The 27,549-nt window shown below is 47.8% G+C and overlaps 3 protein-coding genes across 3 annotated transcripts in view; 2 read left to right on the top strand and 1 right to left on the bottom strand.

Annotated features, from left to right (window-relative positions):
• Window positions 1-598: 598 nt before the first annotated feature.
• On the top strand, window positions 599-21,158 carry TOP2A (DNA topoisomerase II alpha). The gene is made up of 35 exons (XM_035571413.2): window positions 599-703; window positions 1,308-1,454; window positions 1,546-1,636; window positions 2,094-2,157; window positions 2,677-2,822; window positions 3,271-3,368; window positions 3,690-3,902; window positions 4,117-4,290; window positions 4,488-4,589; window positions 5,043-5,180; window positions 5,366-5,504; window positions 5,762-5,919; window positions 6,324-6,449; window positions 6,912-7,022; window positions 7,113-7,218; window positions 7,897-8,006; window positions 8,766-8,858; window positions 9,326-9,440; window positions 9,747-9,868; window positions 10,735-10,883; window positions 11,467-11,698; window positions 11,826-11,960; window positions 12,091-12,291; window positions 12,850-13,045; window positions 14,369-14,460; window positions 14,726-14,866; window positions 14,956-15,039; window positions 15,183-15,380; window positions 16,339-16,444; window positions 16,742-16,885; window positions 17,319-17,469; window positions 17,606-17,667; window positions 17,977-18,102; window positions 19,187-19,407; window positions 19,713-21,158. The coding sequence occupies exons 1-35, from the start codon at window positions 671-673 to the stop codon at window positions 19,857-19,859; spliced, it is 4,671 nt and encodes a 1,556-aa protein (XP_035427306.1). The 5' UTR covers window positions 599-670; the 3' UTR covers window positions 19,860-21,158.
• Window positions 21,159-24,125: 2,967 nt separating this feature from the next.
• GJD3 (gap junction protein delta 3) lies at window positions 24,126-24,842 on the top strand. The gene has a single exon (XM_035571443.1). The coding sequence runs from the start codon at window positions 24,126-24,128 to the stop codon at window positions 24,840-24,842; it is 717 nt and encodes a 238-aa protein (XP_035427336.1).
• A 1,403-nt stretch (window positions 24,843-26,245) lies between these two features.
• LOC118261306 (retinoic acid receptor alpha) overlaps window positions 26,246-27,549 on the bottom strand; it is a 3,478-nt gene continuing 2,174 nt past the window's right edge. The window contains 2 exon segments of the mRNA XM_050715426.1: window positions 26,246-26,517; window positions 27,090-27,248. Coding sequence (XP_050571383.1) covers window positions 26,306-26,517; window positions 27,090-27,248 — 371 coding nt within the window. The 3' untranslated portion in view covers window positions 26,246-26,305.

The raw sequence follows: 27,549 nt of genomic DNA, 5'->3' as shown, positions 1-27,549 counted from the left end.
GCCCCCAGTCCCCGCTCACTGGTTCCCAGTTGCCCCCAGACCCCGCTCATGGTTCCCAGTTGCCCCAGACCCTGTCCACTGGCTCCCAGTCCCCACCCACTGGCTCCCAGTACTCCCCAGTCCCTACCCACTGCTTCCCAGTTACTCTGTCCCCGTTCACTGGCTCCCAGTTACCCCCAGACCTCACTCCCAGTTACTCCCAGTCCCCGCTCCCTGGCTCCCAGCTACCCGCAGACCCCACACCCAGCCCCCCCCAGTCCCCACCCACAGGCTCCCAGTTCCCCCAGTCCCTGCCCACTGCTTCCCAGTACCCCCAGACCCCGCCCACTGGGGCCGCCCCATCACCCCCCCAGCAACGACGACTGAGCATGCGCAGGACCCAGCCGCACACGGACCCAGCCGCTCAGCGCCCTCCCTCCTCCCTCTCCCACTGGCCAACCTCCCTGCCCATCAAACAAGTCTCCCCTCCGATTGGCTGCTTTGAAAGCGCGGCACGCCTTGTGACTGGCGACGAGACGGGAGGCGGGCACCGCTTGTATCCCCGCCCTCCCGCTGCCATTGGCGGACGGCGGGGGCTGGCGCGCGGCGATTGGCGGAGCGTTGTGGCGGGCTGGGCGCGGGTTCGAACTGCGCGGGGCCGTTGGCGCCCCTCAGTGCTGCTGCCGCCGCCATGGAGCTCGCGGAGTCCCCGGCGCCGCTCCGGGTGCGTGGGCGCCCCCCGGCCTCCCTCAGAGCCCCCCCGGGTCCCTCAGAACCCCCCCGGGCCCCTCAGGGTCCCCCCTCACCCCTTCCCCGGGTCCCCTCAGGGTGTCCCCGCCCCCCCCCCCCCCCCCGCCGCTCCATGGCCCCTCACAACCGCCCCCCCCCCCCCCCCGGTTCCTCTGGGCCTCCCCCTTCCTGTTAGGGCCCCCCCCCGGCTCGGAGCCCCCCAAACTCCCGCCCCAAGCTCCCCTACCGTCAGAGCCCCTCCCCAAACTCCCCTCCCGATCCCCCCCCCGCCATTCGGAGCCCCCCAAACTCCCCCCCCAAGGCGCAGAGCTCCCCACACACACACTCTCCTCACATCAGGCCCCCCCCCCCCCCCCCAGCTCCCCTCCCATCACGGCCCCCCGGCTTGGAGCCCCCCACTTTCCCCTTCTGCCTACCCCCTCCCCCCCCCCCCCCCCCCAGGCTCGGAGCCGTCCAGACCCGCCTCCCATCAGGACCCCCCCGACTCAGAGCCTCCCCAAACTCCCCTCCGCCCCCCCCCCCCCCCCCCCCAGTCCCCGCTGCCCCTCACTTCTCCCCTCTCTCTTCCCCTCCCTCAGCCCACCGACGAGAACCCCCGGCTGCCCAAGGGCGATGGCGCCAAGAAGCGGCTCTCGGTGGAGCGCATCTACCAGAAGAAGACGCAGCTGGAGCACATCCTGCTCCGGCCCGACACCTACATCGGCTCCGTGGAGACGGTGACCCAGGTACGGCGGGGCCAGGGACAGCCTCTGCGCCCTCCAAACCCGCAGCAAGGAGCTGAACCGGGGGGCTAAACATTTCTTGTCTTCTTTTCAGCAAATGTGGGTTTTTGATGAGGACGTGGGCCTGAACTGCAGAGATGTGACCTTTGTGCCTGGCTTGTACAAAATCTTTGATGAGATTCTGGGTAAGATGATGCTGTTCTTGGGTTGTTGCTTGACTGTCGAGGTGTTTCTGAACCGACAGAGAAACCAGAGTTAGACTTGAGAACTCGTCAAGTGTGCTTTTATCTAGTTGCACTGTTGACCAAGTAATGCCTGTTGTGTAATTTGTTCAGCAGTGCTCGCGGGGTTTATTGTTTATCAGTTGTGCTTGGAAATGCTGGATAGTAGTTTCTTGCTGATCTTAATTTCCATTAGCACTGCTAAGTAGTAAGCTGTTCATGGGATGATTGCTTTCAGTATTCCAAACCCGTTTAATTCATCCCCAAATTCTCCTTTTTGTAGCACTTACAGTACTCTTCTTTTTAACTTGCAAAATAGTTGCATTCCGGTAGTTTTTTTATTCATTGTACTGAAAACACTTTATATTTTTTTTGTCTTGATTGCTAAGGGAATATACTAAAAGTTGTCTTCATCTTCTAGTCAATGCTGCGGACAACAAGCAGAGGGATAAAAGCATGTCGTGCATTAAAGTTACGATTGATCCGTAAGTTCTACTTTGTTTTTGTTCAGTGCCTTCCCAACTCGTGTGTGCTTGATTTTCTCACTCGGATACTGCTCTGATAAGCTGATGTAGGTGTTCGAGAGCTCTATGCTGAGGATCCATTCAAGTTAGATCAAATGTAATTTACCTGTTGTAAAAGCCTTTTTCTTTGTTTTCTTGGTCTGTTACAGAGTGCTGACTTGTGAAGTGACTGCTTTTTATTGTTTTTCTTTTTTCTGTTGTGGTCACTTTCCCCTTCTCGATGTTCTTATTCTGTCATTGAGAATCACCACACAATTTTTGTGTGGGGATCCATTTCGTAGATGGTATCCATAGATCTGAGACTGGAGGTGTGTTTTTTTTTTTTATTGACTTGTCCTCCCTCTGCTGGCTGCTTCTGCACTTGCTGAATAGAAATTTGTTCTTGATGAAATGGTGGCCTTTCCCTGGAGACGTTGTGTGATATTTATTTCATAGCTCAGCCATCTGCAGCCTTAAAAACACACTTTTCCATCCCTCCAGAGAGAATAACACAATCAGTGTATGGAACAATGGCAAAGGCATTCCAGTGGTTGAACACAAAGTGGAAAAGGTCTATGTGCCTGCTCTCATCTTTGGACAGCTACTAACATCCAGTAACTACGATGATGATGAAAAGAAAGTCACAGGTAGGGAGGACTCTACGGTATATGCTAATATTTTTGAGCAGCCTGTTCAATTTCAATTTGTGAACCAGTGTGAGTGAGCTACCAGGTTTCAATAAAGTTACCACTAAGTGGTCCCTTGCTGTTTTCCTTAAGAAAATAAAACGAAAAAGGGGGCAGGTCCTGATGCAACATGAAAGTAGACAAGTCCATCAGAGAGAAGTCTCCTTCCTATATTTTTACAGTAATAATGGCACAAACACGGACAACAAGAAAAATTCCCTTTGAAAATTCCCTTTAATCCCAATTAAATACGGGTTTATAGTCGCATACTGGGTTTGTAGGATGTTGTTGTTCATTGGAAGTCATACTTTGCTTGTGCTGAAGTAACTCAACTCTTGTTGGTCTGGAGTTCTTCCAGATGGTTTTGAACAAAGGGAATAACACAAGCCTATTTTCTTCCTAATTCCAGGTGGGCGAAATGGTTATGGAGCCAAACTGTGCAACATATTTAGCACAAAATTTACTGTGGAAACTGCATGTCGCGAATACAAAAAGTTATTCAAGCAGGTATGGACGCTTCTCAGTTCAGTACGGTTATACCTGAGTTTTTCCAAATAAGGATCTTGAGGTTTTATTCCAAAAATCTAGGTGGTGTTTACATTCAGTGCACCACAGAAAGAATAAATTTGGCCCATAGCTACTCTACCAGCAATTATAATTCAAACAAATAATGAAAAGATCACACACAATCAGAATCTAATCTTTAACCAGTGTTGGTGTTATTATTTGAAAGTATTTAAAATTCTTAAATCAGATTGCTGCTTTTAAAAATTAGGCTAGTTACTTCTGTGTGTTAGACTTGCAACTCACAAAGCCTCCTTTTCTCAGACCTGGACAGACAACATGGGAAAGGCTGGTGAAATGAAACTGAAGTATTTTGATGGAGAAGATTACACGTGTGTCACTTTCCAACCTGATCTGTCAAAATTCAAAATGACGATTCTTGATAAAGACATTGTAGCACTAATGTCCCGAAGAGCATATGATATTGCTGGATCCACAAAGGACGTCAAAGTTTTCCTAAACGGAAAGAGGCTGCCTGTAAGTGAGCATTTAAGTGAAACAGTAATGTCTATATTTCTTGTGCCTTTTAAAGAGTGAGATTTTGCTGAAGCAGTTTACACCATTACACATAGTGAAGTGAAAACTTGCATGAGTGATTTTTCTACCCGCTTTTCAGGAGGACATGAAATAGTAGCAATAAGTATTTATAGGAGCTGTTACAAATGAGTTCTCTGCTTTCATCTGTATGCAGGTCAAAGGATTCCGCAGTTATGTGGACCTCTATCTGAAGGACAAAGTAGATGAAACTGGTAATGCACTTAAGGTTATCCATGAGGAAGTAAATTCTCGGTGGGAAGTGTGTTTGACTTTAAGTGAAAAAGGCTTCCAGCAAGTCAGCTTTGTCAACAGTATTGCCACCACAAAGGTAACTCTTGCTTATTTAGTCAAGTTAATGTCATATTCTTCATCACTGGTATTGTTAGCTATTTTCAAATGTACGTTTGTTAGTGAAAAACGCTTAATTGCTTAATGTGCGAAGACCATGCTTAACGTTTTAAATAGACATGCGTATATTGTTTTCAGTGGAATCACTTCAAGGTCTTTGGTCCCATTTTCCCTTAGGGTGGCAGGCATGTTGATTATGTAGCTGACCAGATTGTGAATAAACTCATTGAAGTTGTGAAAAGGAAGAACAAAAACGGAGTTGGAGTGAAGCCATTTCAGGTACAGTGTCAGATTTTTCCTAGTGGAAGGCAAAACTAGTATTGTTGCAAATTGTAGCCAGATTAATGTTACTACACTGCTAATATACATTTCCATTGCAAAGATGATATATAGCTAATTACTAATTACAGAAGCCTTATATAGTCCAGTTCAAGCCAACTGATATTCTCTGTTGAGCTGAAGTATTTTGTAATCAGAATCCTGTTAAGTCAGTGTGAATGCACTAAAACTCGATAACTGTTAGATGACATTCCAAATCATATAACATAGCTTGTGAACGTTCATTAGCTGTCCTAAAGTCTGTCAAAAGACATCTAGGAAAATTCAAAAACATAGTGATAATTGAACTTGTTCTCCTCGCTCTGTGATTCTGACAGGCAAATGTCAGAAGACACAGCCGTTACAGGGAGATGAACCTGTGTAATTTGTACTGCTTGTCTTATTTAACTACAGGTGAAGAACCACATGTGGATATTTGTGAATGCCTTGATTGAAAATCCAACCTTTGACTCTCAGACTAAGGAGAACATGACTCTGCAGGCAAAGAGCTTTGGCTCAACATGTAAACTGAGTGAGAAATTTATCAAGGGTGTAAGTATTGATATACACGGATAATCCAGGTGTCTGTAAAGCTGCATCTTCTGTTTAATGTGGCAAATGTATTACTTACAAATTTATTTCATGAATTAAAGAAAAAGTACATAACTTAAATTCCGACGTGGTTAAAGATTTTTGCACAGTTGATTTTTTTTTTTTTTTTTTTTTTGGTATTGCAGGCAGTTGGCTGTGGCATTGTTGAAAGTATCCTAAACTGGGTAAAATTTAAAGCTCAGACCCAGCTGAATAAGAAATGTTCAGCTGTGAAACACACGAAGATTAAAGGCGTTCCTAAGCTGGATGATGCCAATGATGCTGGTAAGTGTTTTACATCCTTTATGGCCAGTTCACTCAGAAACAGTTAACATTTGTTAGTTAGACAAATGAAACAATAGTCTCATAAAGACAATGAGAAAATCTCTAATTATAGTTTACCCTCATTTTGTGGTCAGTCCTACATGCAGTGCAACAAAACCTGTATGTTTTAGAAGATGTATATTCTCATGCAATTTGTGGGTGTACAAGCCTTGATTTCATTTCTTAATTGGAAAATTGACTTGATTTTTTTTTTCCAGGCAGCAAGAATTCTATAGATTGTACACTCATTCTGACTGAAGGAGACTCAGCCAAAACACTGGCTGTCTCTGGTCTAGGAGTGGTTGGTAGAGACAAATATGGAGTATTTCCCCTTCGTGGGAAAATGCTCAACGTCAGAGAAGCTTCTCATAAGCAGGTTAGTGGGAAAATCTTTATAGTCAAATCTTTATAGTCTGTGCTAGAAGATGTTATATGCTTCATGTAATGCAGTGTGTTTTAACTGAGTCAGTACAGCTGAACACCTGGAACACTCGTTCATAGCAGGCAGTCTCTTAAAAGTATGAGTCTAGCCTCACCTTCAGCCTGCCTTGCTGATTAAGCAGGAATATTGAATATTTGTTTTGTGGACTAGGAGATGTTTGGAATGATCTAGAAAAATTTAAGCATTAAGACTTCAGTTTAGAAATAATAAAAGTTTCTAAACAGGAAAAAAGCTGGAAAGGCAGAGCACTGTCAGAAGTATAGGTGCTGGATAATCTTACTTTTTTGAGCTATAGTTTGTCTGAAAGAAAAGGTTTTATTCTGTGTGATCTCTTCCAGATTATGGAAAATGCTGAAATCAACAACATCATCAAGATTGTGGGTTTACAGTATAAAAAGAACTATGAAGATCAAGAATCTTTAAAGACTCTTCGCTATGGAAAGATTATGATTATGACAGATCAGGTTAGTTTCACTAAAATTCAAAATTGAGGGGGAAGAAAAAGCACTAGAATATAGAGGAAAGAAGAAAATGCTACCTTTCTCCCACTGCCACTGTTGTACCTAATTCTCTGCATTCATCTCTCTATCATTCTGTATTTCAGTGGGTCATAATGTTTATAAGATCCAAAACACAACAGATAAAGTAGAGGGGGAGTAGCATCACCAAATTGCTAAATATTGTCTTTCCAGTCTGCTGATACAAGGTCCTTGACAAGTCCTTGATACGCTTTTTCACAACAAATGTGCTTTTTTTTTTTCCTTTCTCCTAAATTTCAGTAGTTAAACAGTGCATGGTCACATCTTTGGAAGTGAAAGTTAATAGGGTTAACTAACTGTAACTATAAGATCATCTGTTATTAGTCTAACAACTGACACTTCCATCGTGTCCTTGATTAAAGTGACTTTTTTAAAAAAACAAAACAGGATCAAGATGGATCTCATATCAAAGGTTTGCTGATTAACTTCATCCATCACAACTGGCCTTCTCTTCTAAGACACAACTTTTTGGAGGAATTTATTACTCCCATCATAAAGGTAAGGGTTGACTAGATGGTAAACTGAGTAGGAATTCATTGGTCTAATCTACCTCGCATTCCACAGTTAATGTATATTAATTCATTACAGGCCTCTAAAAACAAAGAAGAAATTGCATTCTACAGCATTCCGGAGTTTGAGGAATGGAAAAGCAGTACACAGAACTACAATTCCTGGAAAATCAAGTATTACAAAGGTTTGTAGAAAACATAATGTGGTGAAGTCAAATGAACTGACTAAGAGCATTCATGATTCGATTTAGTAAGCCCTGCTTTTGCAGGAAGGGTTTGGACTAGGTAATCTCCAAAGGTCTCTTCCCTCCTAAACTATTCTGACTTACAAATGGATGTGGTGTAGGATCTAAAAGTAAGCAAGCCATAACCTCTAGATGGATGAAATCTCAAAATCATACTACAACTACACTATTGTAGATATACATTCCCTGCACCCTTTTAGGCGAGCATGCTTAGCTTTGATGGTTTTTGTTTTCCCCAGTACAGTCCTTGTGTACTGATAACGCTGTAAGCTAAGTACTTGCTCCAGAATTACTCTATACTGATAAGCAAGTTGCCAACTGCAGAACAATGGCTGGGTAATGAGAAATCATTTCCAATTTGCAGTTATTAGTTTCAGACATCTTTAGAAGATCCAGTCAGTCTCTAAAAGTGCAACATAAAACTGCTCGATTGTCTTTAATTCTTATGCTTTGTGTTACCTTACATCCCACTTAAAGTAACTTCAATTTTAAGTACAGCTATCTTCGTGCTGTATTTATATGGTGCATCACAAAAATTAGATGTAGCAACGCCTTTCTTTGAACCGCAACTTAATGTAAACGAGAAATTAGTAGGATTAACTAGTATTGGCTCTGCAGGTTTGGGTACCAGCACATCAAAAGAAGCTAAGGAATACTTTGCCAATATGGCTAAACATCGAATTGGCTTCAAATATTCCGGTCCTGAAGATGATGCTGCGATCACCCTGGTAACTTACACTTGATTTAATTGCTGACTTACTACCTTTGGTATTCTTCTGCTTAAAGTGCTGTGTGTTTTCTCTTGAAATGCTCTTAGAGGCCTTTGGGCTTGAGATGATCTCTTTGTTACCAAGGCTACGGCTTTAGTCTAACCTGTAGAAGCAAGTCTATCCACAGACCTCAGGCCAAGAGCACTCTTTCAATGATGGTTTTTAAATATAGCTCAGAACAAACTAATCACTACAAACAAATTGACATTTTCAGACACAATAGTGAGTATTCCTTTAACATTTTTCTGCATGTTCTGCTGCAGTTTTCTCCACGCCAGACCTTCCTGTTTTCCCCTATCATTTTTTCTAGCAAAATGGTTCACCAGTGGATTAAAACAGTCCTCGCTTTTGTGAACTCCTTCACCTTCAGCAGACATTGACTCTTAAGCATTCTGAGCTATTAGGCAGTGCCAAAAACTAAGCTGTTTTTCCTCAAAAATATTAATAGGGAAAACTACTTTAGTTTTCTGTTATTTTGTTAAAACCTCATAAAGCTAAGCCTAACTACTGTGTCTCAGACCAGTGGAAACGATGTTCTTAATACAGTTAGCTTCAAGAATCTGGTATTGCGCTCCTTAGGCTACTAAGTCAGCCTGTTTACCACGTTTTTTCTCCTGGTTAAACTCTTACTGTATGCTTTCCTTTTCCTAAGTGTTCCAATAGGGTACACCAGAGAATGTCCTAGAACTGAGCTATTTTTCATTTTGCTACATATAGGCCTTTAGTAAGAAGAAAGTAGAAGAGCGAAAGGAGTGGCTGACTAATTTCATGGAGGATAGAAGACAACGGAAGCTCCACGGCCTGCCAGAGGTAAAAGGTTTACGCATACAAAGGAATTTGATTTCCTTTCTCTCCCTGGGGCTGTTCTTGGTTTCATTACAGCATGCTAGAGCTGTACACAGCTTTGAGTCAGTCACTGGGTTATGGGACAGTTAGTTATACTGCTTCAGGATCTTGCAGATCAGCTTTTTTTTGCATCTCATTAGTATAGCCTGGGTCAGTGGTCCAACAGCTCGTTTCATTTTTTAATTTTTCAAATTACTTTATCCATAGGGAAATGATAACTTGAGCAGGACTGTACGAAGACTTTCTCAGCAAAACAGGCCTGCTTAATGGGAAGCAATGTTTTGTTTTTTCATGCTGAGAATGTCATCACTTGAGCTGTGTTTAGCTAGTCATACAAGGAGCTTCCATTTTAGTGAAACTAGCCAAGTATGAGCTAAGAGACATGTTAGACCTTGTTAAAATTAAGGCAGGCTTGCATCTGTTTTCCTTAGGAATACCTGTATGGGAAAAATACTAATTACTTGACATACAACGACTTCATCAACAAGGAGTTAGTCCTGTTCTCAAACTCGGATAATGAAAGATCAATCCCATCGCTGGTTGATGGTAAGTAATTTCAAGGTAGTGGTTCCATATAGTATATTTCCCTAAGTTTAACGAATGGTGTTTTTTTGTCATATCATCAGAATCAGGGTAACTCGTTGAGTTTTCAGGGTTGGTGTTCTAAACTCAACTTCCTCCTGTCCAAGTTTTTTAATCTTTTGGATTAAATGTCTTGCCCATTCTGTAGTACATTATTGCAAAAAATTAACTCTTGTGCAGAATCTTTAGGTCTGTAAGTAATTGTTAGTTTCTAGAGAGCGGAAGCTAAGCGAAATGTCTGTTCTAAACACAAGGTCTTTTTCTGTACAGGTTTGAAGCCAGGTCAAAGAAAAGTTCTGTTCACGTGTTTCAAAAGAAATGATAAGCGGGAGGTGAAGGTTGCTCAGCTGGCTGGTTCTGTAGCTGAGATGTCCTCATACCATCATGGTGAAGTAAGAAAGTGTACTCATTGTGCAAAATGCTTTAAAAAAAAAAAAGGCAAAAAAGAGCCCATGTTCCACTTGACGGTTAAGATGCCTCTACTGCGGAATTAGATTTTTGAGTGTATAAACACCAGAGCAAAGTGTCTGTATATCATATATCAGTTGGTCTGCTTTTAATTCTTCAATTATTAATTTAATGAGATTGGTCAGTCTGCCTATCTTACCTATACCTTATGGGAGTATGTTTCATTCAAGAAAGTGGGACAAGAAAAACCTGCTTTACTTGCAATAGGTTTAGGAAGATGTTAAATAAAGCCATGGTAAGGAGAAGTTAAACACTAAAACAAGCTTCTTTTAGGAGTCTGATAGAATCTTTCATCGGAGGTTCCAAGTACAGGCAGATAGCAGTATGCTTAAGGTCATTGGAATATATTTAGTTATCCAGACTTAGATGGTCTTGGGAGTCAATGGTTGGTAGAATTAAATGACAAATAAACACATTGCTATAGCTTGTTTAAGGCTGGCTTTTCCAAGGTTACCTAATACTTTTTACAAAGAGTAGAAATTGTCCACTGCAGCAGGTACACTTGTCTTGGCCAGGAAGAAAGGCAGGAGTTCTTGAAAAAGACAATGGAATATATGGGTAGAGGTTACTGTATTGACTAAAAGCTGTTCAGGAGCTTTGCTCTTTCTGTCAGTCGCTGCTATTTTAGGGAGTAATAACCAGATGTGTTTTCAGTGAGAATTCCATTCAGTATTCAATAGTCAAATTTATCTCCTATATCAGTTCTGTTCTTGGAGTAAATCTTCCCTTTAATTTTGCCCTTTCAAGGAAGAATTCTGCATTTTTAACTGTGACCCGTCCTTTATTGCAGGCATCACTGATGATGACTATTATTAACTTAGCTCAGAACTTTGTGGGCAGTAACAACCTCAACTTGCTGCAGCCCATTGGTCAGTTTGGCACAAGGCTGCACGGTGGGAAAGACTCTGCAAGCCCTCGATACATCTTCACAATGCTCAGGTCAGCATTAAAATTTTCTTACTGTCTTAAACATCTTTAGCATATTACAGGACTCCATTTAACAGCACTTAAAATGAAATATAAATTAACGTTTTGCCTTTAAATTTCTAAAGCTTGGACCACTTGAATGTGAAAGAGTCGCAACAAATTTGTGACTTGGATTCTAGATTTAGATCTGTGATAGATCTGTGAGTGTGGTTGCCATCCCACAGAAGAGAAAGGTATAGCAGAGAATAAGGAAATGGGAGCAAAAACAAAGGGAGACATTTACGTAGGATAATAAGAAATGAACTTGATTTGGGAGAGTTAGGTTATAGTAATTTATAGTACAGTGCAACATCTGACTTCCATAAAGTACAAACTTACGGGACCCTACATATTCAGCGGAACCAGCAGACGCTGATGAGATTGCTTAAGATGCATCTCTGCTTCAAGTGTTGCTCTAGAAGCCTAGTTTCCTAACATAGGCGCTGAGGTTGCATGGATAAGTTGGTTGCTATGAATAACCCTTATTTGTTTTGTCTAATTTTTGAGGGTGGTTCTTGTGTAACAAGAATTTGGGCTGAATTCTTTTCCATTCTAGCCCGCTAGCACGGATGCTGTTCCCACCAATGGATGACAACGTCCTGAAGTTCTTATATGATGACAATCAACGTGTGGAGCCAGAGTGGTACATCCCTATTATTCCAATGGTGCTGATAAATGGGGCAGAAGGGATTGGTACTGGCTGGTCCTGCAAGATTCCCAACTTTGATATCAGGGAAACTGTGAATAATATCCGTCGTCTGATGGATGGAGAAGAGCCATTGCCAATGGTAAGTAACGTATTTCAGCTATGTCTTGCTCATTAATTTATTCAGCACATATTGAAGCATTTGATGCTTCTGTTTTTAAGGACTTGCAAGGACACAAAGCTGAATCTAGTGTTCTTTTCCTACTTAGCTTCCTAGTTACAAGAATTTCAAAGGCACAATAGATGAGCTGGGACCTAATCAGTATGTGATAAGTGGTGAAGTGTCTATCCTTGATTCTACAACCATTGAGATCACTGAGCTGCCTGTCAGAACATGGACACAGGTAATAAATGCTGAATTTGCCTTAGGAACATGTATTTTGACCTGTGAAGCAAAAAATGGTGATTTGTAGGTTTTTTTGGAGCCCTTAATCTCCATGGAAAATATGGGTCTGACTTGGATTCTTTTCTCAGACTTATAAAGAACAAGTTCTGGAGCCAATGCTGAATGGGACTGAGAAGACACCCCCTCTAATCACAGACTACAAAGAATATCACACAGACACAACGGTGAAGTTTGTAGTGAAGATGAGTGAAGAAAAACTAGCTGAAGCCGAAGCAGTCGGTTTGCATAAGGTCTTCAAACTCCAAACAAATTTAACGTGCAACTCCATGGTATGTAATAGACTGCTGAAGAGAGTTCTCGTTTCAGCTCAAAGACAGCATGTACAGCTGCGTTTGCTCCTTCTAATGAGAATATGCTTTCAGTAACCTATTCACTTTGATTTTTCTGCTACTACTGTTTTTAAATCAGCTTTCTAAATATACCTTTAAAAGGTCAAGAGACAGGCTTGGTAGTGGGCCCAAGGTGGTGTGGTTCTGTCTGGAAGAGTCAGTGATCTGAAATCACGCAGTCTATGGAGGCCTTTGTTGTGACAAGGACACTGCCACTGAATGTCTGGATTTTGATAGTGTGTGAAGCTTGGTGTAGGATGTTTATCCAAAAGATAGCTTTAAGATTCAAGTAACTTTTGCCCTACTGTGTTTTTAAGAAATTCTAAATTCTAAAATTCTCTGCTGCTGTGCTCAGAAGCTGAAGTAATTTCTGAAATAATACTAAGGCTTTATAATTGCTTAATAAGTCCATTGTGCTATCACATCTGGGTTGTAGATGATTTTCAGTGGCTTTGAAAATCAGTTTTATGATCATAACACCTTTGTTCTTTCATCTAGGTTCTTTTTGACCATGTTGGCTTTCTCAAGAAGTACGAGTCTCCCCAGGATATTCTTAAAGAGTTCTTTGAACTGAGGCTCCGATACTATGGTTTGAGAAAAGAATGGCTTGTTGGAATGCTAAGTGCCGAGTCTGCAAAACTGAGCAACCAGGCTCGTTTCATCCTGGAGAAAATAGATGGAAAAATTGTGATCGGTATGCATCGCTCTCGGTTCTTTGGTTTAGGAAGCTGGTAGAAGAGCTAGGTGCTCCCTTGAGTTCTGTCAGCACCCTCTCAGCCCCAGCCTGGCTCTTCACAAAACACACCACAGCTTATCTTTCTGTTCCAGTAACATGTAAGAGGAAAATGCTTTGCAGAGGTCCTTCGTCTATAGGGCATTATGTACACGTTAATTAAAGTGGGGTGCTCATACAGCTTTCCTACTGTGTGTTTGATGCTATTATGAAAGTAGAAATATTTTTTTTAATACTTTAGTAAATACTCCTATCTGTTTCTGGCTCAGTAGGAATAAGGGTTAAGTAATAATAGGGTTAGAAAGGGTTTTCCTGTCTGTTTGGGTGTTCTGTTCAAATGCATACTTGAGAGCCCGTATCTTTCCTGTGTTATCTTTGAACCTCTGCAAAATATTCTGAATCATGTTCGGTGGATTGGGGTTTCAAAGTTAGAAGATACTCAAGCTAGCGGCATCTGAGAATCATGAGCTAGAAAAGAAACAGATCTTTGTTTCCAGCATTCAAACTTTTCAATCAATTTTTCCACCTCAGTCTAAAAGGCAGTCTGTATTTCACTTGCATTTATGGAGGACGCAGCTAGACAAAGTGTCATAAGATGCTTTGTGGCTTGTGTCTGAAGGCAGCCCAATGATCCCAACAGTCTGTGTCTGTTTGACTTGACTCAGGAGGAAAAATAATTCCCTTGAAATGCATTTTCTTGGCTTTTTGTAATAAGCAGTTCCAAGGCTGACAGAGCTGGTTTCATTTGTGTTTGCGTCTCAGGGTTGATTGCTTGTGATACATTAAAGAGCAAAAAATTCCAGCTGAAGCATTTCCATTGGTTGGGACATTTATAGAATAAATTTCCCAGGTGATGTCTAATGAGGTGCAAGCTATACCGAAGCCTTGGAGTCATATCAGGTTTTTTTCCTCCACCTGCCTGCCTATTATCATAAAAGCATTCTGATACCATCACACTTTGTTTTTTTGAAATTCAAAAACTAAGGGCTAGGGAAATGCATGTATGGAAATGAAGGAGAAAATATTTGAAGTGCTCTGGCAGGTGTTCCTGACAAGTATAGGAGCAATGCCGAGCTAACAAATCACCTGCTAAGTAGGAACTTTTTTGATGTTATTTTAGGCTCTACCACGTCCCACCTCTTGATGAGGGAAGGCTGTGTTAGATTCCTATAAGAGGCTGAGCTGTTACAGCCATAGGATCCAAAATTTTTAAAGCTCCTCTGTCTTTCCTACCAGTGATTTGTAGTGGTTACTAACTGACAATTCTGAAATGTCTGTTCATAGAAAACAAACCCAAGAAGGAATTGATTCAAGTTCTTATCCAAAGAGGCTATGAATCTGATCCGGTGAAGGCTTGGAAGGAATTGCAAAACAAGGTAATACGTCTGTCATCCTCTACATTGATCTGGACTGTCCCCTGCCTCTGAAGTTTCAGAATTCATAGAAAGAATGTTGGGTTGTGGTAGCAGCTGAGGCTTTCAGAAGCTATAACTTCACCTGTATCCATTTTGAATTGTCCTAGAAGAGTCTACTACACCATAACCACATGGAGCACCTGCGATGCAATGAGATTTAATCAGTAGCCCTACCATTGTATGTAGCTGTATTTGCTGACAATGCTTGTTTTAAATTCGCATTCAGGAAGAAGAAGAAGAAGAGGATGAGAGCGACAAAGAATCAGCTGCAGCTACCGGACCAGATTTCAACTATCTACTGAACATGCCCCTCTGGTATTTGACTAAAGAGAAGAAAGATGAGCTCTGTAAGCAGAGAGATAACAAAGTACGTTCCTTCCTTTTCTTATAAAAGCATATTATATTTTTATGATGGATTAAACTATGTGACTCATTCTCAACTATGATTCGCTTTAGGAAAGGGAGCTGGAAAACCTGAAGTGCAAGAGTTCCACTGACCTGTGGAAGGAAGACCTTGCTGCCTTCGTTGAAGAACTTGATGTATGCCAATGTTCAGTGTGGTCTTATCAGCAACTTTAGAGTGTTATACTGCAAAGGCTGTGTTTTGTTTTGTTTTGTTTTTCAGTAGTACATTGTTTCTTCTGTATTCTGATGGTTGTGTTGTTTTATGCTTAATTCTGCAGGCAGTAGAAGCCAAGCAAATGCAGGATGAGATGGCAGGGCTACCTGGCAAATCTTTAAAGGTAAAAGGAGGGAAAACGAAGGTGAAGAAGGCACAGCTGCCAGAAGTAATGCCATCATCTCATGGCGTAAGGGTTGTTCCTCAGATAACTGCAGAAATGAAGGCGGAGGCAGAGAAGAGAATTAAAAAGAAAATAAAGGTAAAAAGTTCCAAACACTTAATCTTTTATTACATCCTCTTCGATACAGAAAGCAGTCCTAAAGAAAGATAAGTTCTTCTTGGTTGAACCTGTCCTGATGAAGCAGTTATGGTCTGCTTTCTGGGAGAGGAACAGAATTTTAGGATACGGGACACACTGAAAATGGATGTTTGTCAGTCTAAAGAACAGCAGATTCACTAACATATCGGGAGATGGCTTAAAGGGAAACCTCTTGGCAGCAGCATATATTGCTGTCAGATGGGCTGGAGAGATGGCTTAGAAATGAAGAAGCAGATACAAGTACGGTTCTAGGTGTTTGGGGGATTTTATAAATCCTTTAGCAGGCAGGAAGTACAGCTGGTAATTCTCTACTCTAGAACAGCCTTTGCATTTCTCATAATGCTTTCAGCCACTTGATGCCATTATTCTTGTTATCATGGAGATGAAGATTTAATTCTTTTACAGGGCTACTTGAAATTATGCCATTCGGCCATTTGCAACCTAGAAAATGAAAATATCCCTACACCTGTTTTGACCTGTAAGCCAGACATATTGCTCCTTTCCTACAGATGGTTCCATCCAACAGTTTTTTCCGATTAATTTGCCTTGTTGATTTAACCCACCCTGTTTAAATTCTGCATCCTCAACACACCCTAGAGCCTTGTGGGCTGTCAGCACGCAAAGGTGGTACCAAAGCGCACTCAGGTGTGGGGACAAAGTTCCTGTTTTTGTTAATGTTGGATTTTGTGTTTTCAGTCACTTGATCTGGGGTTTGATTGTGTCTGATTTACTTGGCCGTAATCTATTTTACACGCAGTTTGTTTCACAAACTCAGATTTCTTGTACTGCTAACTTCTGTACATCTAAAATAAGCTGCTCCTTTCTGCATTACTCTCTACACCTCTTCAAATTGTGTGAGCTAACTCACTACCTATTTGATATCTGCTTTTATCTTCAGAGTGAAAAAAATGAATTAGATGAGAATCAAGAAGGAAACTCATCAGGGGATAAGGAGTCTTCGAGCCTTAGGCAAAGAATAGCGCAGAAGCGTAATGTTGAAAAAGGTAAATACTTTTTTGTGTTATTCCATCAGTGGAAAGTGAGGGGAAAGGTTGTCAGTTTGGTTATCTGACCACTTCCTGAAGTGGTGAGTGACATCTAGGACTGGTACGTTTGGAAAAACTAGGTGAGAAACAAAGTGATTCTGGATAACAGGCTGGTGACACGATTATTGTTTTTCTTTGACGTTTAAGCCAGAATCCTCTGAATTTATTGATATATTTCTAAGTTGAGCTTGAGCTACTGGGCCTGAAGCACATACGGAAGTCTGCTGGTTCATCTGGCCTCCCAATATTTTTCAGGTACTAAGAGACAGTCCACTCTGCCATTTAAGCCAGTAAAGAAAATGAAGAAACGAAACCCTTGGTCTGACTCAGGGTCTGATTCAGAGTCTGATGATTTTGAAGTGCCTCCTCAAAGAGAGAGAGTGGTTCGCCAGGCAGCAGGTGAGTGAGGACACAAATGCAGAAGTGGAGCAGTCTGTGGAGGAGAAAATTGAACGGACTGTTTAGAGAGCTCCCAGAGTCTGAGATCTCAGCCAAAAATCATTTTTAAAGGCTTATGTTACTCTATGTAACAACTAAGTACTTCTACTGTTTGAGCAGATTTTCACAATGATATTTCAAGGAAAAGCAGAAACTGACAAGTAGAGAAAATCAGGTTATTGATTTTAATTATGCAACTGTCTTAGCAAATCAAACGTGCTGTTGGTAAGTGTGCCCAGAACACGCAACTTGGAGTCTTCTCACTGTCAGTCTCAATATCCACTTGTTTTTATTTGGATCTCTATTTTTAATAACTGCATCTAAAATATTGGAAAGGAAACTAGGCTGAATATTACCAACTATGTAAAATGATACATCTGTGTTGTTTCTTCAGCCAAAGTCAAGCCCATGATCAGTTCGGACTCAGATACAAATCTCACCAGCTCAGATGAGGAGTCTGAATTTCAGAGGCACAGTGAAGGCAACACTGAATCAGATACAAACTCAAAAGAGAAACCTGCTCCCAAGCCCCAAGCTGCCCCTAAGTGAGTATTTCTCCACATAATTGCTGGAAATTAGTTGTGCTTGCAGTGTTAATGTTATGTAGTAATAGCTCTTTTTCTTCAATGCACCTGTTTAGTGCATCATAAGTTAAAAAATACTTGGGGTTTTGCATTCTAGGGAAACCAGTGAAAAAACAGCTAAAGCTCCCAAGCAAAAGTCAGTACAAGGTGCTATCTCTGGTGAGTACAAACCCTTCTAAGCCTTGTTGATTTTCCTAAAACCCTATGAGAGTACACTGGATGCTCCAACCAGTGCTTAACGCTGACAGAGGCAGATGTTAGTCATGTTATGCAAAGAACTTTGATGCTGGGGTGCAAGCCCTTTTTACTGGACAAGGCTTTTTTTGTCTGGTTCTGACTTGAATTTGTGATTAATCCAGTTTTAATAGCTGTTACAAAAGTGCACACAGTTATTCTGCTCTAATGTTATAGCCAGACAGAATAGATAATTTAACTATTTCAGACTTGCTTTCTTCTTTCTCTGTTCAGTCCAAGTCCAAGATATTGCTGATGAGAAAGCGAGTCAAGCTCCTGCAGGTCCTTCTGTCTCCATACCTCGCAGTAAGGCTGTACCTAAAAAACCTGCTGCAGCTAAGAAGGCCAGTGCTGCGAAGGGTAAGGAGAAGCCGAGTCTTTCAGAGCTATGTAATCATTTAAAGGTATTTTTTAGATATCTCTTATTCCTGTGAGAAACAACTCGAAGTGGTATCTCTAGGCATTTAGAGGACTGAATAGATTGAGTTTTAATTTCAGAGATGATCTGAGGTTTGTGGTAAAGGCTGCCGAATTGTTGTCACTTTTAAAGAAGCTTGTTTCCAAACGTGTCGTGTTATAGTTCATCTCGGACATGTTTGAAAGGTGTGAGCTCTAGTTTGGGAACAGGAAAAGTAAATGCTTCCTTTAGTGCTATGTAATACTTGGCAGAAATAATCTGAGTGGAATTTGCCCTGCTGTCAACATTCTCCATGTCTTTTAGGGAAGAAAGCTACCTGGCAGCTTGCTTTCCAGGAAGAAGGAAAGCTTCTTTGGGGTAGTTTGGTCCATTTAGTGCTGGTTCAGACTCTTTAGTCAAGGGCATTTGAGTCAGGTTTTGTAAACTTAGACACCTAGAGTCTTTGACGGACTTCGAAAGCTGTTTTGCATATTCCGTTACTAGCTGGTTTTGATCGCAGCAGTAAAGCAGTACCTTACTTCACAGCAAAATAGCTGCTTTTTCCACTTCTGAATTCAGAGAGCCTGTTGTCATTCAGAAGTGGCTTGCTCATTTCATCTTAGTATGGAGACACGCTTCAAGATGCTGTTAAAAATGTCAAAATACGGATAAGAAAGAACTCAACAAATAACTGTTTAGTATAGATGGTAAATACAGTCCTTCCCTGTGCAAAAGTGTTGAGGGCATAAGACTGGTTACACAGCCGTGAGGCTTCAGAATTTCCAGGTCCGAAATGGTCTGTATATTGCATTGGGTACATTTCAATTTGATCCTCTAAATGTAGCAGAGCTAAGGAAGGAGATAAACAACCTCATTTCTCATAATCTTGGTAAATAGTTATCTTTCTAGAAAATGATGCTTCAAAATGAGATGACCTGCATGCTGACCTTGCAGCGTAGTGCAGAGCCGTATTTGTGTTGGAAAGAAGATGTGTGCACGAGAAGAGAAGCAGCAAAACAAAAGTTTAAACGCAGAATTGTGTTTCAGATAATCAGCCGTCCATCATGGATATTCTAGCCAAGAAAAAGGCTGTGCCAAAATCCAGCAAGACAGCAGTGAAGGAGGAATCTCTGGATCTTGATGCTAGAGCAGCGGATGCCAAGAAGCCTGGTCCAACCAAGGGGCGGAAAGTTATCAAAAGGCAGCCGAGTTCCTCAGATTTGGATTCAGATTTTGGTTCAAAGCCTTCCAAATCAGTTGCAGCAAAGGTTTGTACTCTACCACAGGGTAGTGCCAAGGAGGTACAAGAGTCTGGCGTCAGTTATTCTGGCAGAAAAATTGTGGTGGAAGTAAAACTTCCAGTGCAACACCCCTTTTCATTACTGGATGGGGGGAGATGGGTAAGAAAGGGAGGGAAGTCAGGCAGAAATACTTGTCCCAGATTGTTGGTTTGATCTCATCAGTCTGAACAACAGCCCTGCCTGTGACACGGAGGTGTGTTTTATGCTAATTGAATGTTAACCTGTTTATGCTCAGGTTCGTGAGTCACTTCTCAACTATGCTTTCCCTCCAGAAATCCAAGCAGGGAGACGGTGATAGCCATACTGCTGAACTAACTGCTCGCGCAGACAGTCCCACAGAAGCCTCACCCTGTGCCAGGCGAGGACGTCTCAAGAAGCCTGTCCAATACTTGGAGTCATCTGATGAAGATATGTTTTGAATTTTTATGAAGATTTTGAACTATTGATCTATGAAGTTGCTTCCAGCAGAGCCCTTAACAAGCTCTTGCCAAAGAACATCTCAGACTAGGAAATCTTTTTCAATGAATTTAAGCTTGTCTAAAGATGTTTAATACAAGTGAATACAGATCTACTTTTTTTTAGGTTTTAAAAAAGTCAGACTTGTTTAAATAGGAACACCCACCCCCCCCTTTCTCACAGTGATGTGCCCAGCCAGTGCTGATGTGCTTCCCTTTTACCCATTAGCTAGCTGGAAGGTCTGGGTGAAATCTTTTGACTCTTTGTGGTCATTTTAATATCAAGGCAGATGTTTGTATATTTCAAGTCCTATCAATTACGCTTGCCTAGATTACTTCCTCTTTAGATATCTTAGAAATTAATATGATAACTTTTAACTTCACAAACACAGAGACTTAACTGTGAGGTGCAGGTATATAGAACTCCATGCTAGTGTTTTTCTTGAAGTCTTTTATGTCTGTGCAAGCCCCTGTTGCTCAACTTCTGCCATGCTGAGTTTTAGCCTTTGGTTTTTTTCAGTTCAGATTTGGTAACGGAGGTTTGTGCAGACTTGTCTCCACACTGTGCTCAGCGTTGGCAGTTTTATCTTCTGCCCTGCTGCCAAAAACCCTGTGTTCAGCTAGTTCAGCCCAGAGGTCATCCTTAGGTAAGAGGCGCTGGTGCCTGCCAACGTCTTGTGCCATTAGCGGGTGTCTCTTGAGGTGCCAGCTGTTGGTGAGGAAGGGAGCTCAGCAGCGGCTGGAGAGACAACTCTTTGTCATCCGGGAGTCTTTGATGAAGGCAAGCAGGCTGGTTATTCCAACGCACACGTTGGAAAGCAGCAGGTTTCCCTGCCCTGGGCTCCTCTGCTGCTGTACTTGCCACTACAACAGGCTGCGGCGCAGAGCAGCCCCTCTGCAGCGGGAAGCTTCTCCTGCCACCTCCTTCCTGGGCACGAAGGGCTTCCCCTTAGCACCTATGAGTGCAGCCCCCTGCTTGAGGGGGCCCTTTTGTCACCTCGGTGCCCTCAGGTGTGGAAGGTGTCCAGCACTTGTCTTCCTCAGCAGAAGCTGGGGGGGAATCATCTTCCTCTTCCCCTCAGATGTATTTCACTGGCGTAGAGCTGGTCCTCATTTCTTTCTTTACGAGCCATTTCTATGGCACTGTTTATTTCTTGACAGTGTAAATATTTTCTGTGTTTGTCGTTAAGCTGTCCTTTTAACTATTTACGTAATAAATTTTTTTACTCGAGCTTTGTTCAATAAAAGTTGTTGTCCATTCCTGTCTGTTCTCCCAGCCCTGAGCTGTCTCTGTCCATGGGGCAGGGTGTGCTGGGGGAGCAGAGGGCTGGGGGTGAGCTCAGGTCCGCGTGTACCTTTTGGTACCCAGAGGTGCTGGTGTCAGGATCATTTAGGTTGGAAAGAGCACTTTGTGGGGGTGTTGTGCCCCAAGGGCAGGACTCACCACTTGGCATTAAACCTCGGCCCCTGGTTCAACAGCCAGAGGGGAGTGGGTCCAGCCTTCCCTGCTCCCTCTGCAGCGCCCTCCTGCCCCCGAGCACATCAGCACCTGCACCTAACCTCGTGTCATCGGCAAATCTGGAGTCATGCTGTCACCCACGGCAAGGAGCTGCGTGCAATGCATGGCCAGAAAGGAGGTGAGGGAGGTGCTGCCGAGGAGCTGCAGCGTGGCCTTGTCCCCAGCGGGACGGTGATGTGCTGCTGCCAACCGCTGTGGCGGGGCAGGTGGTGACGGTGCACTCGGATTGCAGCAGGCACCACTTCTGCTTCCCCCTGGGGTGCCTGCAGGGAGCTGCTGCTTCTGCTCCCTGGGTGCTGCTGGCTGGAAGCCCCTTGTCCAGGCACCCTACAGGAGCAGGGCCAGGGGTCTCCCCCCCACACCCCTTTCCCCCTCCAGCTGCTGCACCCTGCCAAGCGCGATGCCTCCAGCAGGCTCAGGTGCTGCCCAGGCTCCTTCCAGCCCGTCCCTCACCGGGATGCTGCGGCTTTGCAAAGCCTCTGACCACCGCCTCGGCTCTGCAGCTGAGGTTTTTCAAGTGAAAAATTCACGGCAGTGCCCAAGTGGCTGGGCCGGGGCTCAGCAGCAGAGCCCGAGTGCCGCAGGTTCTGCTCCTGGGAGGCGCCGGTGCTGCTGCAGGTGAGCCCAGGCTGAAGTTTCGGAAACGCTCGGTGCTCCAGAGCTGTTTTTTGCTCTCGAGGGCTGTGCTCGCTCCGAACAGGCTCTCTGGGTGGGAGCACGAGCACGGCAGGATTTACAGCCCCCCCTCCATGCCATGCACCCCCAGTGGGCTCTGTTCCAGCTGAGGCTGGCTGTGGGCACACAGCGCAGCGCCTCGCGTGCGTTCTGCCATGGCGGGCGGGGAGGAAGCAGGCACTGGGTGCCTTGCGGTGAGCAGTAGCTTGCACCCTGCGAGGTGGGGACGAGGGCTCCAAATCCACCAGCGGAGAGCATGGCCACGGCCCCAGCCTCATGCAGCCCTGCAGAAAGGAGCATCCGCAGCGGTCCCTGCAGCGGGAGGAATTGGGGTCACTAACGAAGCCGGGGGAAACGAACTGTGCTGCCCCTGCATCGCCAACAGGCTGGCAGCCCTGCAGCACTCGTGCACCTGGCTCAGCTGCCTGGGAGCCACCAGCCCTCCTGGGATCCCCGGGTCCCACTCGTCCATGCTCAGCACCCTGAGAGCATCGTGCACAAGGCTGAAATAGGGGCTCTGTGGGGCTGCCATCACGCAGGTCACCGGTGGTGGCTCCTGGGCTGGCACCAAGGGACTAGGGACCGTGTGCCGTGCCGCCCGCATTGCCCCACATCCCACACAGGTGATTTATGGACCAAGGGGGTGCTGCTGGTGCAGGAGCAGCTGCCAAGCCCGGAACCCTCCCCGTCTCCACCAGCCACCGAGCAGCCGCTGGGTGCGGGGCACCATCGATGCCACCGAGGTGCTTTGCTGGAACCCAGTCAAGTGTGGAAAGCGCTGTCAGATTTTCCACTGCCGGGCTCTGGAGAGCGTCTCCGGCGCGTCCCCGCCGAGGGGCTGTGCTATTTACGGCTCCTTGCTGCAAGGATCGGGCGCACAGCAAACGGCGAGGCTGCAGCTGGGCAGCTCGGGGCTGTCTCTGTAGCTGCTCCGGTAACCCTGGCATCACCCCAAATGTGTATAGAGAGCTGTGCACGTGCACAAATCTTGTTGTGCACCATCGTGTCTGTGCCGGGATGGGCTCCATTGCAAAAATGTCCTTTTTGGGGTGGGGAGGAGGGTCCGGGGATGCTGAGCGCTGTGTACAGGACTCTGCGGTCACCAACCCACCAAAGGGCCCCCCCCCAAGGGGCGAAGGGGTCCCCAAGGTGATGTCTATCAGCCTCGGCTCTGCTGCTCTAGCTGGAGGTGGAAACTGAGGCACAGGGGAAGGATGTGGCTGCCCCTTGGGCACGGCAGCGACTGGCCCAGCTGCTGCACCCTGGCCTGGGTGGGGAGGTGATCCCAGCACCAGAAAGTGTGGGGATTTTTTTTTGGGGGGGGGGGGGGCTCATTGCAGCAAATCAGCACCTTGGCATTTGGGGTGCCCAAAGCACAGGGGATTTTCTGCGTGGAGGAAGCCACTGCCCCCCGCACCATGCTGCACCCCAGGCAGCTGCCATCCACCTTTTGTCCTTGGGGGCCCCCCCCGCCAGCAGAACCGAGCCCTTCCCTCCCCTCCGGGCGCCCCTGCGGCCGCTCTGTCTCTTTAAAAGGACTCCAGGCGTGGCTGCGGGGCTGTCATCCTGTCCCCGCTGGACCAGGGACCGGACAGCCCCGGACAGCCGCGCTGGCACGCTGTGGGCAAGTGGGGACCGCAGCCACCACGGCGACCGCAGCCTCCGCAGGTACCAGGGCTGACCCTGTTGGGTTGGGGGGCGGGGGGGGGTGGGGGGGGGGGGAGGCGGCTCACAGAAAGAGGGGGGGAACAAGGGATGGGGACCCCAATAGTCCTGACCCTACTGGTGTCCTTGTCCCCATCGCTGCGGGAGCGAGCAAAAGCTTGGGGACATTTGTGACACGAGTGGGCTGGCACCGGCCGAGCACCCTGCTGAGGGCTGGAGGCTCAATGGTGCCTTCAGGGAGGGCGGTGAGCCCGCCCGCCCCCTCCCCCCCCCCCCCCCGGGGGAGGCTGCGTGCCCGCTGGGGTCCATCCCCATGGGCACGGTGCCCCCTTTCCTTTCCCCGGTGCTGACCCCGGTCCCGCAGCGCGGCCATGGGCGAGTGGGGCTTCCTGAGCTCGCTGCTGGACGCGGTGCAGGAGCACTCGCCCATGGTGGGCCGCTTCTGGCTGGTGGTGATGCTCCTCTTCCGCATCCTGGTCCTGGCCACCGTGGGCAGCGACGTCTTCGAGGACGAGCAGGAGGAGTTCGTCTGCAACACGCAGCAGCCGGGCTGCAAGCCGGTGTGCTACGACGCCGCCTTCCCCATCTCCCACTACCGCTTCCTCGTCTTCCACGTCGTCGTGCTCTCGGCGCCCGCCGCCCTCTTCGTCATCTTCGCCGTGCACCAAGCGGCCAAGCCGGGGCGCGGGGGTCCCCCGGGGCAGCGCGCCCGTCGCCTGCAGGCTTTCTACGTGGGCAGCGTGGTGGCACGCATCGCGGCCGAGCTGGCCTTCCTGCTGGGGCAGGCGCTGCTCTACGGCTTCAGGGTGCAGCCCCTCTTCGTCTGCCGCAGCCGGCCCTGCCCGCACCGCGTCGACTGCTTCGTCTCCCGCCCCACCGAGAAAACCGTCTTCATCCACTTCTACTTCGTGGTGGGCCTGGTGTCGGCGCTGCTCAGCCTGGCCGAGCTCGCCCACCTCCTGCGCAAGAGCCGCGCGCCCCGAGCCGCCTGCTGCCCCCGGCCAGGGGAGCGGGCACCGGCCCCCGGGCAGCCGGCGGGGGCCGCGGAGGAGCCGTGCCCCCCGCCACGAGGAGCCCTGGCCGTGTAGCCGGGGGCTGCCATCGCTGGCGTGAGTTGAGGCCGTTCTCAGCCCGGCCTCGTTGCGCTCTCTGGGGAGGTGAGACGGGGGGGGGGGAAGTGGCCACGCCGTGCCCCGGTGCCCCCCTGGTTCCTGTTGTGGGCGGTGGATGGGCCTCACCCGGCGGCTGCTGGAAAGAAAAACGGACAAAAAGGAAAACAAACAGGTCCTATCCCCGCGCGGTGGTGGGGACACCCCCTGCTGCCCCAACCTCCCCCCCCCCCCCCCCCCCCCAATATCCAATATCCAAAACTCCTGCTCAGGCCACAAGCAACGAGCATGCTGGGGCTGGCCCCTGGCACTGGGGGGGGGGGGGGGGGGGGGGGGGGGGGGGGGGGCATGGCTTTGTGGGTGCTGGTGGGACCCCCCCCCCCCAAAGGCCTTCCCCAGCCCAAATTTTGGGGACAGCCAGAGCCAGGGAGGGCAGATGGCCCCCCCACCCCCACCCCCCCCCACCCTACCCCAAAGCGAGGCCACATCAGGACTGTGCCTCCCCCTCCCTGTCCCCATACCCCCACCCGGTACCCCCACAGCAAGAACGAGCCGAGCGCTAGAATAAATAAACTTTATTCTGGAGCCAGTCCCCCCCCCATCCCCATGTCCTCCCCGTGCCGGCCGGGCCGGGCCCCGCTCCCCGCGGGTGCAAGGACCCCGCAGCCCCTGCCCCGCCGTGGTGGGGGGGGGGGGGGGGGGGGGGGCCAGGGCAGGGGCCCACCCGGCACCCCCTGACTCTAAAACCACTAAAATCTCAACAACAACAACAAAAAAAAAAATTAATAATAATAAATCGTGTGCCCCCCCCCCCCCCCTCCCCGACCCCCACCCCGGCAGCGCCTGCCGTGCCCCCTCCACCTGCACAGGCCTAAAAACCCCTCCAAACTTTTACAAAGGTTTTAAAACGTATTTATAGATATTTATAGATATTTATATATATATACTTTGCTTTCTTTCTCTTTTAAATGACTCTGCTTCCTCGGCGTGCGGGGTCTGGCCGGGTCCTCCCCGCCGGACTGGGACGGGACGGGGCGGTGGCTCTGTGGTCGCGATCCCGTTTGTGCTGGTGCTGGTGGGGCCGGGGGGGGGGGGGGTCCCGGGGGCCGTGGCCGAGCCCGGGGAGGGGGGGGGGGGGAGGGTCCCCATGCCCCTGAAATGTAACTCAACCGAAGCACTGCGCAGCCCCCCCCCCCCCCGGGGCTGGGGAGGGCCAGGGGTGGGCGCTGCTCCCCGCTGGGTCCGGTCCGGCTGGGGAAAAGAGTGTGTGTGTGGGGGGGGGGGTCCTGGGGCTGTTCCGGCTTGGGGGGGGGGGGAGGCTGCGAGGAGTCCGCCCCCACTGGGGGGGGCTGCAGCCAGAGCCGGGGAGCTGGGCCCCCCCCGCTCGCACCCTCAAATTGTGCCGGCGGCCGGGCTCTGTCCTGGTGCGCGCCGGGCGCGGGTCACGGCGAGTGCGTGGCCGGGCTGCTGCGGTTGGAGCTGGGCGAGAGGCTGGGGCTGCAGCTGCCCGGGGGGGGCCCCAGGCTGCCTGCGCGGGGGCTGCCCGGCTGCCCCCCCAGCGTGTCCATGCCCTCCGAGTTCTCCAGCATCTCCTGGATGAGGGGCGGCATCGACCCGGGGATCTCCATCTTCAGCGTGATCACCCGCTCGGCGCCTGCGGGATGATGGGTGGGGGTCAGGGGGGTGGGGGGGCGGTGGCACCCCCCCACCCCCCAAACTGGGACCCCCAAACCAGCACCTCTGAATGGGCAACCCCAAACCTGCAACCCCAAACCAGTACCCCTGAACTGTCACCTCCAAAGCAGCACCTCTGAACAGGCACACCCCCCCCCAGATCTGCAACCCCAGTCTGGCACCCCCAAACTGGAACCCCAAAACTGACACCCCTGAACCAGCACCCCCAAAACAGTAACCCTAAACCGGCACCTCCAAAGTGGTACCTCTGAATAGGCACCCCCAAACTGCCACCCCCATACTGGCACCCCCCCAAAATAGCAACTCCAAACCAGCACCCCCATGGTGGCACCCCCATACCGCTCCTCTCCCCCATCAGCAGCCCCAGGGCAGAAGGGACATGGGGACACGTCCCCCACCATCCCCAGAAGATGCTGTGGGGGGACCCTGGACGATGCTGTGCCCTGGGGAAGGTGCTGAGCCCCAGGGATGCTCCCCCCGCCCCGGGGATGCCGAGCCCCAGCTGGGTGCTGCCGAATCCCCGGCGCTCACCCTTGGCGCTGATGCTGCGGAGATCGGTGATCTTCATCAGCATCTTGGGGAACATGTGGGGCTTGTTGGGCCTCCTCTTCCTCACGTAGATCTTCAGCGCCTCCAGCAGTGGCTCCTGCAGCTTGTCCACTTTGTCGGGCTGCTCCAGGTCCTGGCGGTCTGGGTGTGGGGGGGGGGGGGGGGGGGGCGGTGGTGGAGCAGCGGTTACGGGGGGGCCCGCCCGTGTCCTGTTGTGCCCCCCCCACCCACGCAGGGGGTCCGGATATGGCCCAGCTCCCCCACAGCAGGCTGGCAAAGGGCACCGAGGGGTTTTTTCCAGGTCAGCAATTTGGGGAGGGGGCAGGCACGGGGCGGGGGGGGGGGCTGGCTTGTTTCCGTAGGCTCTCTCCGGCGCAGCTTTGGGGCTGGGGGCACAGTGGGCACCCCCACAGCGCCCCCCCCCCCCCCCCCCCCCCACCCC

This window comes from Cygnus atratus, chromosome 25 (genome assembly GCF_013377495.2).
Source record: "Cygnus atratus isolate AKBS03 ecotype Queensland, Australia chromosome 25, CAtr_DNAZoo_HiC_assembly, whole genome shotgun sequence".
Classification (NCBI taxonomy): domain Eukaryota; kingdom Metazoa; phylum Chordata; class Aves; order Anseriformes; family Anatidae; genus Cygnus; species Cygnus atratus.
Note: the sequence above shows the minus strand (reverse complement) of the source record. Positions and strands in the feature narration are given on the sequence as shown.

What these genes read in the sequence shown, in the direction of transcription:
- TOP2A (XM_035571413.2), top strand. Translation starts at nt 671, where the DNA reads ATGGAGCTCGCGGAGTCCCCGGCGCCGCTCCGG. An exon ending in AATCTTTGATGAGATTCTGG is followed by an intron (nt 1,637 to 2,093) that starts GTAAGATGATGC and finishes TTCATCTTCTAG; the next exon opens with TCAATGCTGCGGACAACAAG. An exon ending in TGATGAAAAGAAAGTCACAG is followed by an intron (nt 2,823 to 3,270) that starts GTAGGGAGGACT and finishes TCCTAATTCCAG; the next exon opens with GTGGGCGAAATGGTTATGGA.
- GJD3 (XM_035571443.1), top strand. Translation starts at nt 24,126, where the DNA reads ATGGGCGAGTGGGGCTTCCTGAGCTCGCTGCTGGACGCGGTGCAGGAG.